This window comes from Macaca fascicularis, chromosome 10 (genome assembly GCF_037993035.2).
Source record: "Macaca fascicularis isolate 582-1 chromosome 10, T2T-MFA8v1.1".
In the NCBI taxonomy this organism is placed as follows: Eukaryota; Metazoa; Chordata; class Mammalia; order Primates; family Cercopithecidae; genus Macaca; species Macaca fascicularis.
Genome location: NC_088384.1, coordinates 11,708,891 through 11,727,525, shown reverse-complemented (window position 1 = coordinate 11,727,525; position 18,635 = coordinate 11,708,891). Strand labels below are relative to the sequence as shown.

At 42.9% G+C, this 18,635-nt stretch overlaps 1 protein-coding gene and 1 long non-coding RNA gene across 8 annotated transcripts in view; one reads left to right on the top strand and one right to left on the bottom strand.

Annotated features, from left to right (window-relative positions):
- GRAP2 (GRB2 related adaptor protein 2) overlaps positions 1-18,635 on the top strand; it is a 71,406-nt gene that overhangs the window by 11,536 nt on the left and 41,235 nt on the right. For 3 of the 7 annotated variants that reach the window (XR_012418713.1, XM_015457168.4, XM_074003721.1), the window contains exon 2: positions 14,568-14,658. The exons of 2 other annotated variants lie outside the window; for them this stretch is intronic. Coding sequence is in view for 3 of the 5 variants with exons in the window: in XM_015457168.4 (XP_015312654.2) it covers positions 14,568-14,658 (91 nt within the window). In the remaining 2 variants the exon portion in view is untranslated. Of the gene's footprint in view, positions 1-14,064; positions 14,292-14,567; positions 14,659-18,635 lie in introns of those variants that run through there. 2 more of the 7 variants (XM_045363585.3, XM_005567217.5) reach the window with 2 other exon arrangements.
- LOC135965419 (uncharacterized) lies at positions 12,118-14,782 on the bottom strand. The gene is made up of 3 exons (XR_010578335.2): positions 14,636-14,782; positions 14,312-14,559; positions 12,118-14,103 (listed from the first exon to the last, which is right to left on the bottom strand). It is a non-coding gene; the product is annotated as an uncharacterized lncRNA (long non-coding RNA).

The following is an 18,635-nucleotide window of genomic DNA, read 5'->3' as shown; positions in this document are numbered from 1 at the left end:
GGTACTCCGTGCACAAAGGCAGTCAGCTTTAGAGGACAGGGCTAAAAGGCTGGGCACAGTGGCTCACACCTGTAATCCCAGCACGTTGGGAGTCCAAGGCAGGTGGATCATCTGAGGTCAGGAGTTTGAAACCAGCCTGGCCAATGTGGTGAAACCCCGTCTCTACTAAAAATACAAAAATTTGCTAGGCGTGGTGACGGGCGCCTGCAATCCCAGCTACTCAGGTGACTGAGGTGGGAGAATCGCTTATTCCTGGGAACTGGAGGTTGCAGTGAGCAGAGATTGCACCACTGCACTCCAACCTGGGCGACAGAGTGAGACTCCATCTCAAAAAAAAAAAGAGGACGGGGCTAATGTTCAGAGACTGAACACCAGGTATGAGCTCTGGGAGGGGTGGGAGGAGGTGTGGGAGAAATAGAGAGAGAGAGAGAGAGAGAGAGAGAGAGAAGGCTTCAGTTCTAGAGTGGATACCAGGTATGATCTCAAAATCATGTTAGACATGGAAAACAAGAAAGAATTTCAATTATTAGCATAGGAGTACACAGGCAGATTTCAGGTAAATCCAGTAAGATGAAGACTCAGGAACAAGGCAGAATCCTGCTTGCTAGAACTGGGATGCCTCAGAGCCAGGCCAGCAGCAAGCATGACCCCATGCCAAGTCAGCCAAGTGTTCAGCTAGAGTGAGCTTCTTAAATCCCTCCCAACGGAGAAGAGGCTTAGTGCTGAGCCTACAGCACGGTTGACTTGCAGGAAGGGGTCAAGGGCTCCCAGCTATGGAGAAAGGTAGACCAGAAGTAAGCCAGGTCCTGACAGTGGCCACTGAAAAATCACGGGATAAGAAATGGAATAGAACTCGAGAGGTCCTCTGGGGTCATTCCCCTACTGCAGGGTGCACCTAAATCATTTCAGAAAGATTATCTGCTCTTCAACTTTAACATTTTCAGAGGAAGATTTCTTAAGGACGGGTGGATGCCTTATAATCCATCGAAGTCAAAACTTCTTCCCCATTTCTAATCCTAAACACCTCTTCCTGGGATGTAAAGTGAGTGTCTTTCATCCCACCCTGCACACAATGTGATTTCTAACGTTAGGTAATGATAAACTGTCCTCTGCAACTGCCAAGCACAGCCACCCCTTTTCCAGGCTAAAGCATCTCAATTCCATTAGCGTGTTGCCCTGAGAGTCTCTCCCCGACCTTTTAATCCCCTCATTATCCTCTGGACCTGCTCCAAGCCTTGCCTGCTTGAGATAGTTACCACCAAGTATGTATTTGTTAAATGGAAGCTATGTGCAGACTGCCCTTTTGCCATGGAACACAAAGAAGGAGGAATATAAAAGAATATACACAGTTTTGTTGGTTTTTATTAGTCTCTCTCCTCTCTCTCCAAGGAGTTGTCAATCTTTTCTGCACTTATAGTCTAGTTGGAGCACTAGTCCTCAGGCTAAATTCCACCGAAATATTTTGGTTGTTCAGCAAACGCTTTCACTGTGACCCTCACCTAAGAACAATAGAGTACACCATCAAATGGGATAGCTCTAATGTGAATTTAGCTCCAAATAAAACTAGGATAAATGCATTTGTTCAGTTCCAGAGAAGGCATCATACTGTCCTGTGGATTTCATTTCAAATGAGCTGCAAAACAAAGTTCTTTTCCATGGAAGGGATTTACTCAACTGAATTCACTCACTTTGCTGTAACTGGATTAATCTCATTTCACATCGTGTCTCTAAGTAGAAAAGTAAACTGATTGACAGCAGGCTAAGTGGATATGTTGATGCATCCAACATCAATGAGATTTATTCCAAGTAGATTGCAACCAGAAAATGGTGTCCTGGTTGTTTTTGGTTCTATAAAGCAGTCGCAAAAGTGCACCACTTTCGTACTCGATCTGAAAAACAGTTTATCAAAGTTACAATAGATGAGGTGTTGTGGGATGTGACAGAACGTACGTACGTCAAATGAAATGAGCATTTCCACCTTCCCAGATCTTGAAACGGTCTTTTGCCTCCCCAACCTTATAAAAAGAATCATTTTAGGCCAGGCATGGTGGCTCACACCTGTAATCCCAGCACTCTGGGAGGCCGAGACAGGTGGATCACTTGAAGTCTGGAGTTCAAGACCAGCCTGGCCAACATGGTGAAACCCAATCTCTACTAAAAATGCAAAAATTAGCTGGGTGTGGTGGTGGGTGCCTGTAATCCCAGCTACTCAGGAGGCCGAGGCAGGAGAATCGCTTGAACCCGGGAGGTGAAGTCTGCAGTGAGCCGAGATCATGCCACTACATTCCAGCCTGGGTGACAAAGTGAGACTCCGTCTCAAAAGAAAAAAAAAATCATTTTATTCTATCCGCATGTTCTGAAAGCCACCCTTTTGTGTTTTTGAGTTGAGTTTCACAGGGCACTGCTCAAGGTAAACACCTAGTCCCACTTGTGGTTGAGCAGGCATTGACCCCACACTGGCTCCCTGCCAGCACACCGCCCTGGAGCGACCCACCACCCTGTACCTTGTCTGCAGCACACTCTTTCTTCTCTCTCTGCTGCATCACTCTGCGTTTCCAAAACCACAATCGTGTCATCCCCTCGGGACTGTCAATCTCTGTCTATGCTGATGCCCTCTCCTTTGTCTCTCCCAAATTGCTGACTTTATTCCAGCCTCTGCTTCTAACGCAATAAGACTGCTATTGGAAACTTTTTTTTCTGATTCTATAGCTGGCAGTTTCTATAAGCAGAAGTTACTTTGAAAGGAAAGAACTTGTGGAGATGAGCCTGGGGTGTCACAGGGCTGTTACATGGATCAAATGTAATAATATGTATCAAAAAGCAATTTGTAAACTGTAACATGCTCTCCAAAAGTAAATTATTACTGTATTATATGACCTTAGGGTTTAAAAAGCAGCTGGATGATATGTAAAAGTTCAAGGCTCAGTAGCATCATTGGAAAAGAAAATTAGAAGATGGGGAGGGGCATGGACGCTTCCATCAGTAAGCTAGGGGCCTCTTAACATTTTTTCCAGCCAAAGCACACCCATTTAGCTGAGAGCGTACACTCTGTTCTGAGGACTGCCTGCTCACCATTCTGGACCTAAGTCCTTCCCTCTTGATTAAGCTCCCCCATCCCTCTCATCGCCACCTTCCCAAATCCTAGCCGACCCCAAGGGCTAACCCCAACCCACCCTCCTTTCCCAGCTCTGCCCCAGATGAAGTGAATCTCTTTCCCTCCCGCACTCAGTCTTATGTTAGAATTATTTATGTGGGCATTGATCTTCCTGGATTGACTGTGACCTGCTGAAGGCAGCGGTGGTCCTGGCATCTGCCGCAGCCACCTCCCCCAGCAGCTCTTCATCACCTCCGTGAATGGAAGTGAATGGAAGGAACAGCTCAATTAGGATGGCAGAGGATCAAGGAGAGAATTCCATGGACCCAAAACATCCTGCAGAAAGACTGTGTTCCCCAGAGGTTGGTCTCCAATTTGGAAAAATTCCTGCCTGAACAACTGTAGGACCCCTCTGAAATGATACAGGATCTGTTAAACAGACTGGTAAAAACCCTCAGTAATGAGATGGTTATTATTATTCTCTGTACTTTTCTGTACATTTAAAATGTTTTCTTTTTTTTTTTTTTTTTTTTTTTTTTTTTTGAGACAGAGTCTCACTCTGTCACCCAGGCTGGAGTGCAGTGGTGCAATCTCAGCTCACTGCAAGCTCCCCCTCCCAGGTTCACGCCATTCTCCTGCCTCAGCCTCCCGAGTAGCTGGGACTACAGGTGCCCACCACCACGCCTGGCTAATTTTTTGTATTTTTAGTAGAGACAGGGTTTCACCGTGTTAGCCAGGATGGTCTCCATCTCCTGACCTCGTGATCCGCCCGCCTCGGCCTCCCAAAGTGCTGGGATTACAGGTGTGAGCCACCGCGCCCGACCTAAAATGTTTTCTATTTTAAATTGAATGTAAGAAGATACCATCCTATTTAAAAGTTAGTGAGTTTAATAAGTTTTGTTATAACTTGATTTTTTTCCCTAAAGGTGTTCCTATAGTTCGAAGTATAAAAGTCATTCTTAGGTTCCCAGCTTAGTTGGTCCCCCATGAAATCACGAGTTCTTAGACTGTGTTTCACACAATGCCAGGGCACATTGCACCCTTACTGAAGGGAACTTCTTGTGCAGAGTGTGGGGCTCTTGCAGAACAAAAAGTACCACTTTTTAGCACATAAAAAAAATCCTTGAGCTGTTTTATTATTTTAATACTTTACCTTTGGTGGAGCAGAAATGATTTATTTGATGGTTTTGGCAGATGATTTTTTTTAGGAATCATCTTTAACACTATTAGCCATGTAACTATTACCAAGTACATAATAGGTACTCAATTGTTATTTTTTTTTTTAATTAAAATGTGATGCACTTCTAAACTAAAGTTAACTTCAGTCATGTAGAATAGCAAGCAATGGGTGGAGTTTCCAGTTGCTTCTGTTTGGTATTCGTTATAAATCATTTTTAAAACTGAGAAGTTGGGGAAAAGATCAGACATTTTTATGGAAACTGCATTGATGACAGCAGAGTGTAATTTTGTTGATAGTGATTTGATACACAATTATTTGAGGGATTTACTGTGCTCGTGGATTAGCGCTGTGTTGTTACTGTAACAGAGGATTGGCGCAGAGCCCTGGCCCAGTGCAAAGCTCTCTAGCATCACTTCTTTTCCTTCCTCAGCAGCCCAAAGCCCCCGTCTCTACAACTCCATGCAGCGCAGTCCTGGCACAGACCCCTAACCTGAAACTCCAGCCAATTTCTCTAACAACACGCCTCTCCCCTTCACCTGCCAGATGCTTCTTGTTCTCCGACACTGCACCCTGAAATTGGGAGCTTTCACTGAGTTAAAAAGGCAAATATAGAATTACCTAGCTCTATCAGTATTTTAAGTGCACTTGCAAACTTAAATGAGAGCTCTTGCACAAAACCACTTGAACTCTTTCTTAAGATATGCTAATTTTTTTTCTGTCTTTGATTGAACTGTTGACCTTCTGGATATACGACTAGTTATTACTTCAAGTATGTTTGGAACTATTCTTGCCCTAACCATTCTAAAATGTAATTAGCATCGAGACATTATTGTAGAAGCACAGCACCTGGGGCTGGGATCTCATTAGATGGCAAAAATTGAGCAGGATTGTGCATGCTTCATGCTCAAAATATCTCTAAGAAAAATTCATGGCATTGGGGGAAAGTTAAAATTGGTGATTTCGTAGGCCCTTTCTTGCTCACATATTTGATTTGTATAAGGATCCAAGCAGAGAGGAGATTGTAGTTCTTCTGTTTAAAAAATGAAAGCAACTCTATTTTCTTAGAACTCTTCTTATGTAATGTGGCTGCTGTCACATCTCTGGGTCAACCAAAACCAAATTAATACATTTTCTGGCTCTAGCTTTTTCCCCCCTCAAGAAATGCATAGCATTTTTAGGCATTATCTGATTTATCCTTGCAACAACAGATGTTACAGAGAATGAATATTCTCTAGGAGGTAGTTAACAAAATATGGAAAAACTGAGGCCCAAAGAGGTACTATAACTCATGGGTTATTCACACTCCTCCCTGAACATTCCCCCATCTCTTCTACTGGGGAGGAAGCTCTTTATTTTCTGAATTGAAAACCATTTCATGCCTCCTGCTCAGTTATTTCAGTACTGGCTCCTAAGTTTGGCACCAATCCCAACTGTTATGAAATCGCATACGAATAGTAATGTTCTTCATTCCTGGGATCACAAAAGGTTATCATTTCAAGTTCATTTCAGGGCACTTTAGATGTCCATATTAGGCCCTAAATGATTGGAACCATCGGGAGAGGGCTTGCCTGACTCTGCCATTCACCTCATTTGTAAGTCTCTACCATGTTTGGACACTGAGTTGTGTCTTATTGTTTAAAAAATAACTTCTCATTATAATAACATTTTCCCTTAATTGCAAAAATATTTCTGACCTGAATTTATTCTTGTCATAGCTGTGTGAGCAAGCAGAGTCTTGTTTGCCTCTACAATATATTAATAATGTATTAATTAGCTTCCCAGTGCTGCCCAAACAAGGAACAAAAAGGATTTATCTAAATCATGAAAACTGAAGTGAAGCGAACACTTTGGTAAATATATTTTAAGGGCAGTCTCAGCATTAGGTAGTGTGGCAAATTTTTGTCCTGACTTTTGAGAGAAGATAACCAAAAACACCACTCAACAAAACATTTGTTTAGTACCTACTATGCACAAAGTCTGAGAGGTAAAGGAGGCTAAGACACATAAAATTGGCCAATTTATTTTTATAGTTAAAAGGCAATAAAGGCAAGACACTATAAGTATTTTGATTTAGCTACAATTAGCTGAAATATACTAGATCAAATCATATGAAATTAACAGTATCTGAGGGCTGGCTGCTGTGACTCATGCCTGTAATCCCAGCACTTTGGGTGGCCAGAATAATCACTTGAGGCCAGGAGTTTGAGACTACAGTGAGCCAGGGTTGCACCACTGCACTCCAGCCTGGGCAACGGAGTGTGATCCTGTCTCTAAAAATAAAAAATAAAAATAAATAGAAGATACTGACAATATCTGACCCTATTTTTTACCCCAAAAGTGGTAATTTTATAGAATTTAATCTAATATTAAGGTACTCTTGTCATACTGTACCAGCTCCTAAACACTCTACTTTTCATTTTACTTCTATTTCTAAGCTATCGTTATTACAACAACCAAGAGAAGGTCAATACAGGTCAGAGATTTGACTCCTGTTTTTTATATATATTTATTTTTGTAGATTCACAAATAACATATGTTTTGCAGTTTTAAGGTTTCTAATTATATTAGACCCTGTTTTTTATTTTATTTAGAGTCATCGTCCTTGCTGCCTGTCCTTCACATGTGATATTCACCAAGTCAATTCTTCATGCCATTTCTTTCACAGTCTTTATGCAAACTCATTATCTCCATTTCCATCTATTCTTCAGAGATGTATGATTGCAGAAAACTACCCTTTTTTGAAATATTGTTCAATAGAGATTAAATCTAACATCCAGTTTTACCGGTCTATCCTTGAATTACAGGTTACTGAGAAGTCAGAACAGATAGCCATACAGGTACCCCACTAAATCCATTCTTCTATCTCCTTCAATATTTAACAAATATTTACCAAGCATCTATTTTGAGCAAGCATTGGAGTAAGTCCTCCCATAGATATGAAGTTGTATAAATAAGGATGCATGCATTCATGTAAATACAAGTTTAATGCTGGATATATATTGTTTTAAGTACCTGACATGTATTAGTCTATTTATTCCTATCTAAGGGGGTAAGTACCATTGTTGTTTCCATCTTAAGCACGAGGAAACTGAGGCCAGAGAGATTATATGAACTCCTAAAACCCAAACTCTTAACCACAGCTTTCAAAATCTGTCTGGTTATAGTGGAGGACCCAATGTCAAAAAAGCAAGGGCTTTTCCCAGACCATGAATACAATGTGTGACAAATTAGCAGTTCCTCCCCATGCCCTAAGATAGTAAATATCCACCCAGGCCAACTGTGTCTGTCAGAGAACAGAAAGTGGGCCTGTCACACTGTTTTCTCCCAAGAGGGTCCATCTGCCACCGCTCCTTTGGTACACACTAGGGGACACACACTGTCCAGCATATTCTTGCAGAGTCATATCTTACCCCACATCTTATCACAACCCTGCTAAAGGTCAGGCACTATCAAGAAAATGTTCACTCATCTTCCCATTATGTCCAATGTGTGAACTGATAACACATCTAAATTCAAAGAAAATCAACAGATGTCACCTCAGTCAACCTGAAAAGTCTGGTGACTCATTCCCACCCTTCTCACAGGGCTCCTGCTGGGCTGCCTAGTTCTCCTGAACCAGCCTCCAGGCCTCCTGCAGCCGGGGCACAGCTCAGTGTTGGAGCCCTCTCTCTGCTACTCATCAGATGAGTGTTGACTTTCTTTGGTGCAGACATTTGAGTTGCATTTGAATTGCAGAACGTGCTGCCCCCATTCTGTGCTGACTGTGACCCCACTGCGTGTGCCCGGAGTCAGGCTAAACAAGCTTGCCTTGGAAAAAATAACAGGGAAGGAGATGCTGACTCTTCAACCCCTAGAGTAAGTTCTGTCCCTCTGGAGGTAGAGTCATAATATCTAAATATGGCTCGATTCCTGTCAGGTCTTATAAATACACACACACATGTGGATGCTGAAACCGTGCATGCCCTGACAGCCAAAAAAAAAAAATCAAAACGACTTACTGTCTCATTAGCAGGACAAGACCTGGTAGGCCAACTCACCAGAATAAAGAATACAAAAAATGGGTATTTAATTTTTCTACACACGCGTGCGCGCGCGAGCGCACACACACACACACACACACACACACACACACACAAAATGATGTAATGACCCCAAGAGAGCTGGTTGCCCTGGCAATGAAGAATCATTTGTGTGTTCAGGGATTTTCTTGTTTAAATTTAAGCTAGCCACTTGAACTTCTCGAGCTTTCTTGAGCTTAGCTTTAGGTCTTCATCCCCAGACAGAGGTCTGACATCTGTGTCAGCCTCTAGCAAAGCAGGAAGCTTAGAAGTAGGACCAAAACCTCACAAGCCAGCCAGCCTGGCTTTGAATTTCAGCTCTATGGTTTCTCAGCTGTGTGACCTGGGTAAGCTACTTAACAACCTTGAGCCTCTATTTCCTCACCTGTAAAATGGGAATAATAAAATTAAAACAAACTTGCATGGGTTCATTATGAAAATTGGATCGATTAGATGACATAATACGTAGCAAACATTTAGAGCTGTGCCTGATTCTGAATGTGAGTTATCTGTAATAGTGACTTGAGATGAGTTCACACTGCCTGGCAGGAAACCATTCAATTCCTTTTTGTTTTTGACTTTAATCTTTGAAGCGCTTTCATCTCATTTCTTCTTCTTTTGTGTTTGTGGAGAAGGAGGATGTTTAGCCATCCTTGGAGTATAATCTTTTATTAAAAACCATTATTAAGTCTCTTCAAGTTTCTCTTTTGCAGTAAATGATCTAGATTACTTAATGGTTCTGTTTTACATGTTTTAATCATTTATTTGAACCGTCTCCAGATGTAGTACACACAGATATATTGTCTAGGAAAATTTGTTACTGAAATTCCTTACCATCTTTGGTTTATTAGCTCAAATGTTTAAAACCCATTGTGTCTATTTTTATTATTTAGTTAGTTATTTTGGCAAGACAGGGTCTCACTCTTTTGTCCAGGCTAGAGTGCAGTGGCACAATTATAACTCATTGCAGGCTCAAACTCCTGGGCTCAAGCAATCCTCCAGCCTAAGCCTCCCCAAAACTCATTATTCCTAAGAGCAAAGTTGAGTTCCATCATATTGTCAGTTGGTTTCTCTCTATCATATTGCCAGAACCATCTAATTCTCAGATGCATAGTTTAGGACAAGCCAAACCAGAAGAGACCATAGGTCATTCATTCATTCAACATTTACTAAGTGACTGCTGTATGCCAGAGGCTGGGCTGTGCTGTAAGATCACAAAGAAGATATTTCTCAGTTGAAAGAGCTTGTGGCTTGGGAGAGAAGACACAGAAGCAAACAAATCATTACAAATGCCTTTCCATTGGGTGCCATACTTGAAATGAGCAGGTGAGGCCAGGGTATCCTTGGGGCAGAAGGGAGGGAGGATTAAGCTCAGGGAACAGCTTTACAGAGAAGGTGACATTTGCACCATATTAAAGGATGGCAAGAATTGAGGAGTACAAAAAGGAGTATAGTCAAAGAAGAAGCACCCAGGGATGATTTGCACATTGTAAATTTAGGTAACCTTACATGGGCCTGCCGTGACTGAGGCCCAGGGTCAAGGAAGGGAGCAGAGTCATAAAGCTACCCAGGTCAGCCAAGGCCAGGCTAGGAAACCTGAGCTTTATCGTGCGGGCATGCAGAACCAGAGAAGGGTGCAAGAAGAGACATGGCACAGTCTGATCTGTTTTGCACAAATCACTCTGGAAGCAATGAAGATGGGAGAGTGGAGGTATTTGAGCTTAGAGTCAGGAAGGAGAAGTAGGATGCCGGGGTTGTGAGGAAAGACTATAAAACCCACACAAAGGAGGGCTGATGGAAAAATGGAAATCAAATTCAGGTATATTTAGGCCAGGTGCAGTGGCTCACGCCTGTAATCCCCGCACTTTGGGAGGCGGAGGCAGGCAGATTACCTGAGCTCAGGAGTTCGCAACCAGCTGGGCAACACGGTGAAACCCCGTCTCTACTAAAATACAAAAAATTAGCCGGGCATGGCGGTGTGCGCCTGTAGTCCCAGCTACTCAGGAGGCTGAGGCAGGAGAATTGCCTGAACCCCAGGAAGCAGAGGTTGCAGTGAGCCGAGATTGCACCACTGCACTCCAGCCTGGGCGACAGAGCGAGATTCCATTAAAAAAAAAAAAAATTCAGGTATATTTAAAAGATAGTGTTTAGAGACCCATTAGTGGAAGATGCCAGATTTGAGAAAGGGGAGGAAAAGACACGGAGGAGTCCAGAAGAAATTTCCAGATTTCTGGCGTGGATAACTGTGAGGGCAATGGTGCCAGATAGTGCCAGAATGAAACTCATATAGGCTGGCACAAATCCACTTCTCAGAAATGCACCTCAGAGACACCCGTTCTGCTGAAGGTCAGTAGAGAAGGCCAACTTCATGTGCAAAGAGCAGTATGTGTATTTCTTACTAGCTATTCTTTTTAAAATACTTTAGTATATGGGACATACATGAGCTAAGATAGTATTCATGCAGGAGTTTTCATTTTTCATATTCTGGCAATTGTGTTTTCAAATATGAGATGCTAGCATTATTTCCGTTATCTATGCCTAACATAGTATGTATCTACGGTTCAAGATTATTAATTGTCTCCCCTGCCTCCCCACTAGAAGGTAAGCTTTATGAAGCCAGGGATTTTCTCTCTTTTGTCCTCATCTCCATTCCCAGCCCCTAAAACTAAGTTTGACTCCCAATAGGTGCTAAATACTTACCGAGTAAATGATTGAATTTCCATGTGGGTAAAAAGAAACAGTCATTTCCTTTACTAATGAGGAAAGAAAAGGAAAACAACAAACAAACCTGGACTTAAAACAGTTTTTACACAAAGATCCAATTTGCAAAAATGGAACTGAAGTTTAAAAGCTATTTTTCTCCCTGCAGCCCTGCTTCTGGGAAAATCACAACTGCCAGCTTAGATGGTGGTTTTCACTGCCCGGTTACAAATTCTGCATGGTTGTACATATTGGCAGGACTCAGCTTCCTTAAATGCCATTTGATCAGTAGGGAAATGGTGATTTTCCTTATTGATTTAATGCCAGTTCCTCTTTTATGAAAAATCCCACGTGCTGCTCGCTGGCACATGTACCATAAAAACTGAACGTAGCGGGCCAGAAATTAAGCAAGTCACTCCTGTTCTTCTCCAGCCATGTGATGTTAAACCATCTCTACTTTCAGGCTGGAGTGTTCAATCACTCTTCCTTTAAATTTAGCGCAGTGATTATTCCTCCTGGTGGATTGCACATATGCTCCTTAGATCTACAAAATACTCATTCCTGGATGAACTTTAAGCTCCCAAGAAATGCATGTAAAATACTGTTTATAAATCACGGGAGAAATGTTTCACATTCTCATTACTCCCAAGTAGTCACACCAAACCTTTCTCTCCAAGATTCGCTTTTTTTCCTAGTCTTAAGAGGGAAGAAGAACTTTGGGCAGTAGCACTGTGACAGTAATCACCACCATCGTACTTTCCATGGGTTTTATGCAGTAGCCTCACAGAAGTGACAAATGTATGGTTGGGCGCAGTGGCTCACGCCTGTAATCCCAGCACTTTGGGAGGCTGAAGTGGGAGGATCAACTGAGGTCAGGAGTTCGAGACCACCCTGGCCAACATGGTGAAACCCCATCTCTACTAAAAATACAAAAAATTAGTCGGGCGTGGTGTTGGGCGCCTGCAATCCTACCTACTCGGGAGGCTGAGGCAGGAGAATCACTTGAACCCAGGAAGTGGAGGTTGCAGTGAGCCAAGATTACACCACTACACTCTAGCCTGGGCAACAGAACGAGACTCCGTCTCAAAAAAAAAAAAAAAAAAAAGTGACAATGTAGGATACCCTTTCATTGGCAAATATTTACTGTGAGTAGAACAATGTGCTAAGTCTATAAACTGCAAAGAGGAGTGGGGCTCGGTTCCCATCCTCTGGGGCTTACAAGGTAGCTGAAGTAAAACTCAAACCACAAAGTGAAGTTAATAGTCACCAATGAACTACATAGTTAGTAAGCTCTCCACTGGTTCGGAAGAGGGCAAGAGTAACAAGACAGTAATCCTAAAGGAGATGGACTTGAGTTTGAGCTGGACCTGAAGTCAGGAGCTGGAGTGAGTAAAGGCAGAGGGGTGGGAACATTTGTGAACCAAAGCTCAGGTGGGGGTTACAGCAGGCAGGGTGGGGATAGACTGGGATGACTTTGAATGCTATGCCACTCTAAGGACTTCGGACTTGACTCTACAAGCAAGGTGGAATTATTAAGAGGTTTTGAGTAGAAATGATGTGAGCTGAACAGTGCTTTTGAGAAACTAAATCTATCAGGGATTGGTGCTCCAAATTAATTGGATGCGTTTCAGACTTGAGATCATGAGACCCTAACCCAGGCTGGGGACAGTGGGATGTCTCCATCATACATTACATTCCTGTGAATACTTCTCAGGGATTCATATGAAATTGTGCCTCAATGTGCCTACCTGTCTCTGCACTGTAAGACAATGATATTGTGATCCTGTGTGCTGCTTGGAACCAGCCTCATTCCTTTAGCACCCCAGTTTGGACTTGGAATAGGCCCAAGTGTGGCCTGTACACAAACCTCAAAGAATCCATGTGGCATAGATGTAAAAGCTGGGAGGAATCTTGGAGCCCTCCAAGTCCTCCTCTTCAACTTAGAAAGAAGCTAAATCTTGCTCATCTCCCCAGTGACAGATTCAGCATGTGGCCTCAGATCTTCCTGTGCTCCAGCAGTGCTTCTGAGGCCAGTTCAAATTCTGCTTTGAGGTGTGCGTGTACCAATTCTGGTGCAATCCAGAAGCATTTTGGACGAATGAAGGAGTTGTTTATGTTTTCTTGCCCTAATTGAGATAGTTGAAGCTGCTCTCCCTTACTCTACACCAAGCCCCCAGATCTGGTACCTCCCTGAGTCCCTGACTTCATCTCTGCCAATTCCCTGCCTTGCTGCTTCCCCCACAACACCCTATTATTTCTTGCATCCTGCCATTGGTTGTGTTGTCCTCATTTTCTGAAGCCTTTACCTTCCGTCTTAGGCCTCATCACCTCCAGGAGACTCTCCATGGCCTCAGCCCCTCCCTTAGGTGGACCAATCTTCCTCCTTGGAGCTCCATGCTACCCTGCATAGGGCTCAGTCACTGTGTCTCCATGATGTCTTACAATTGTCTATTTATGTGTCTGCCTCCTATCCTTCAACTGTGAGCTCCCTGAGGAAAGAAAGTGTGGGTACGCATCATTGAATACTCAGCGTCTAGCACAGTGCCTGGTACACGCTAGGTATTGAAATGTCTGATAAATAAATGAATGACAGTTGCATATTTGTCTTCTTGGTATATTCATTCATTTGATAAATATTTATTGAGTAATTACTTATAATCGAATTGGCGCTGTGTAGTTACACTTAAACATCAAAATAAACCTATCCTCTCAAGCTCCAAATTATGCGTGCATAAATTATACATGTGAAGTGTTAACATGCACACGCAGCAGAGAGTGTGCGTATCTACAAATACCAGAGCTAGCAAATGAAATAAACTATGTGCCAGATGTCCCGAAATTTACAAAGAACCAAGGACCAAAAATGACAGTTAGCTCCGTAAGCCCAACAAAAGAAAAAAAAAAAAAGGAAAAGAGCAAAAAAGCAAAAGAACAAAGGAACCTTGAGCATAAGGAAGTGGCTATGGTTTTTTCTACATGCTCAAGCCGGGGGTGGGGAAGAGTCATAAAACCTTTCTGTGCTGGACCGGTTCATGTTAAGTCTGAGTTCCTCAATCGCTGGTTCTCAGGAGCTGTTTGGAAAATTCATTGCCATGCACGAGTCGGGGGATTGGTTTTTTTCCACTGGAAATTGTTAATGGGGACTGCATTAGCGGCCCCTTATCGCTTTGCCTGATAGAGAGACAGCAGGTTCGCCCAAACAATTCTGGAATCCTGATCACTGCCAATTAGGGGAGTATTGTCTGGCTGACATAATCAAGTGAGTATAAATATATTTACCGTGATTGGAATGGGGAAGGGAGACTGCAGAAAGATTGAGGCAGAAGCCTCCACCCACTGCCTGGCTCCAGCCTGAATCCAGCCCGGTTTGTCGCCCTGTGCTCAGCGGATGCGGTCACCGGCTTTCTGAGGTGGAATGCACAGTTGAGAATTCAGGACTAGAATTGCTTCTCCCAGAGAGGAACTTGTCTTTCCTTAGTTTTCCTCCCCTCTTCTTCTCTTTTTTTTCATGCTCACTTCTGTGAAATCTGAAAAGAGAAGAAAAAGCAGATGTCACGGATCACGTTTAATTCTGCCCCTGCCGGCCATGCTGTCCCCGCTTACCTTCTCTGTAATGGAAAGTGATGGTGAGGCACAGTGCCCCGACTGGACCCCCCACCCTCTCGGCCCACCGGCGTGTACAAGTTGGTCCGGCATTGGGTTTATTTCATTGTTGATTTGTGGAGCTTTGATGGGAATCCCTGTGATATGAATCAGCCCTGGGATTGAAAGACCCTGAAAAAAACAGTCCCTTGCAGTGGGCTAGCGATGGGAGGAATTGCTGACATTTCAACAGCTGAAAGGGAGGCATGTTTAAGTCACATCTGGTGGCGTTCCTATTGTCTGAATGGAGAGCAGGGTCTTTTTAAGCATCTGCCCAGATTTCAAAATGCAGGCGGCATCTTTTCTTCCCCAAACAAACGGTCAGGATTGGATATGAATGGCTGAATCGCATCATCATGGGAGAGGTCAATGACAAAACTGATCTCACGGCTGGATTTCAACCCTGGTCCGTCCAGGCCCAGTCGATCCAAGGCATGACTTTTTTTTTTTTCCTCTCACCCCTGACTACTTGATAATGGCCATTTCCAGGGCCAAGTTGATTTTGGCTGTTTTCCTCCATCCCCTGTGTGCTGCCCTGTCTCACCACTTGAGGGTTGAGGCCCCTTCCCAATGGCTACAACAGGATAAGGGGACCCTGTCCTTCTGTCTCCTTCATCCGATAGTTTGTCTTCACTGCTGCAAATCACTCTCAGGCCTGCCTTCCTGGATTAGACAAAAACTATTTTCTTACTGGTACTGCAGATACCACACGTGGACATGTAAGTAGGAAGGTGCAGGTCCACAAATATATAAGGAGCCCAGACAGGAGAAATGTCATTAGAGAGATCACTCTCCGGAAAGGCATCTGACCACCCGTGTTCCTGCCTCTTCCTGCTACCATTTTCCTCCTTCGGCTGCTCAGAAATTGTCAAGGCCAAACTCCTTTCACCCAGATTCCAGAAATGCACTTGTTTCCTTTGCTTTCCAAATCTTAATGGATGAAATACTTTTTTTTTTTTTGTCTTCTATCTCTCGCCAGAAATATTGTTTTTTTGAGAACCAGAGCTCATTTATCTCCAAGGGAGAAAGAAATTCGTTCCGTGTTTACCCATTAACAAATTACCACTTACGTGAAAATACTGGGACTTCCCTCATTCTTTGCTAATAAATGGATTATTCACCTTGGTTGAACCTTGGCAGAGGCAGATGGATAGCCACTGTTCCCTTCAAGTTGGCTTAATATTCTCTCGTTGGCTTTTGTTTCCTTGAAGCACAGAGATTTCTCAGTGCTTTCTTTGCTTGATTCTGCTTTTAAGGAATGTGCCCAACTTCTTTGAGTCTGTTTAGTAAGCTGAACTGATTAAATCCCTGGCGTTTCTGGAGGAGCCTACTGTGTTGGGTGCTATGGGTTCCTCCCCACTTGAAAGTTGAATGGAGTCACCCATCTGAATACTAACTCCCTCCTAATCCATTGGTTTTTCTACTGTGTAGACAGAGGTATGAAGTAGCCATTTACCAAGATATAGTGCTATGTCATAAACCGAGCTTGAGTTCTAATGTTAGCAAGACCTGGTTTGTACAGTAATGCAGGCTTGGGCACGTTGCTGCTCTCTTTTGAGTCACAGATTCCTCATTATAGATGCTGATGGGAACAACAGAGCTGTCTGTTCATCTTTGCTCTTCTCCATAATGAGATAAAGCCAAACAGGCAGTGAAGAGCCTGGTCTAACCACATAACATTGGTGCAAATTATATACGGTCATAAGAAGGTAATTTTTACCTGAGCATTTAGGTGACATTTGGTGTGGTATTTGATGCATGTCATTTAGTTACAGAGATAAAACCTCCTGAACACACGTAAAGCTCTTGGCCTGGTTGAACATTACATCTCACACATGTTTATGCTTTTTACTAAGGATACTTCCTGCTAGGAAGTTATAAAAGAGAAGATGGAAGTCCATTTAATGGTATGTAGCAATATCAGTTTCCTGGCTTTGATACCGTACTATGGTGATGTCAGATGTCCCCATTGGGGGAAATGGGGTGAAGAGTACAGGGGACCTCTCTGTACTGTTTTTGCAATTTCCTGAGAGACAGAGGGAAAGAGAGAAAGAGAGAGAGAGAGGAGGAAATGATTATAGTGACATGAAAAAGGAGTGTTCATCTTGGCTTTCGTCCCTAGCTGGACAAATATTTACATTTTGTTTGCCTCTTTGTGTAGATTTTGTGAATAGTCATGGCTAAAAGCTAGCGTTCCCTTTTGTGTGGCAGAGAAGAAAGAAAATAGAATGAGCTGAGAACCCCTGCCAACATTATATTAGAAAGCCACCTACTTCCTGCCTCTCCTCACTCTCCTTACCTATACAAACTTACCTTCTGCATCCTTGTCCTCCTCCTTTCCCATTCAAAGGCGAGATGCATCTCCTGCTGAACAAATAAACTCCTCCACCTGACCAAGGTGTCCCATCCCTGCCTGCTGTCTCCAAAGGCTCAGTCCTGCTACATAATCTCTCTAGGTGAATTCCTTCTCACTCAGGGTTTTCGCAATCATCTATATTGGAATAGCACCCAAATTTATGGCTCTACCTATTTTGTTGAGTTCTACACCTGCATAGCCAACCCTTGACTGGGAGTCTCTACCTAGATCATTCACAAGCATTTCAAACACCCCTCTAATTATCTTCTCTTTCTGTATTCCCTTACCTCAGAAAATGCTACCAACATCTACCCTAATGCCCCCAGCAGGAACCCAAGAGTCATTCTAGACCTATGCTGTCCCAAGTACTTCAATGTGGCTTGTCCAAATTGAAATGTGCTGTAAATGTAAAATACACACCAGATTTCAAAGACTTAGTTTGGAAAAAATAATGCAAAGTATCTCAATTATATTTTATATTGATTTCAAATTGAAATGATAATATTTTGGACATATTGGAGTAAATAAGTTATTAAAAATAATTTTCTTTTACTTTTTAATGTGCCACCAAAATATTTAAAATGGCATAGTAGCTGGCATTTGTGACTTGTTTCTATTTCTATTGGATGACACCATTCTAGACTCTTTTTTGTCTTTTAGCCCCCTTCCAACTGGTCATGATTCACAGTGATTCCCTTGAGTTAAGACAAGGGAAAATAGTGGTTAAGTGCACAGACTGAGTTTGAATCCTGGCTCCACCATTTTTTGATACATATGAACTTGGGTGATTATTTAACCCCTTTGAGCTTCACTTTCCTCATCTGTCAGCTGGATATAATAGCAGTTCTTATTTTGAGATTCTTGCATGCTTTAAATGGGATAATGTGTAAAGCACTTACTATGGAGATAAAAACATATGGAAAGACCCAGTGTCAAAAGAAAGAGCATCATTACTAGCCAAGACTACTGCAATGCTTTCTCCATCTTCAGTTCACCCTGCCCTCCAGTCCTTCATACTGCCATCTGATTAAACATTCCTGAATGCAAATGTTATCAAATTTCCAGTGACTTCCCATCATCCTTGGTATGAAATCCAAAGTCCTTGGCATGCTTTCAATGTCCTCCATGATCTGCCCCCAGTCCAATCACTGATTGCATCTCCTGCCTGTCCATGATTGAACCAGTTGGGTCCCCAACTTCTTGCACACACCATTCTCTCTGTGTGTCACATATGAGCTCTCTACTCTGCCTAGCTACTTGTCTGCAAGACTCAGTTCAACTGTCATCTCATTTGGGAAGCTTCCACTAATCCCTCCTGCACCTGTCTGCATCCTAGGCTAGATTAAGAGCCTGCCCTTTGGGTTCCTGAACCACTTGAGGTTTGGTTCATTTATCACACTGATCTCACTGGTTTGGCTGGCTTGTTTGTCTTTCCTACAAGACTGAACTGTCTGAGGTCTTAAGATGGGCTGTGTAGTCCACACTGGATCTTCGTGCTCTACACAGGGCTTGACACAGAGTGGGACACAGGGAATGTTTGTTGAACGAATACGCAAAGCATATGGATACTCCTGAGAGAGAGAAGGTGGGCAAGACAGCATTGCG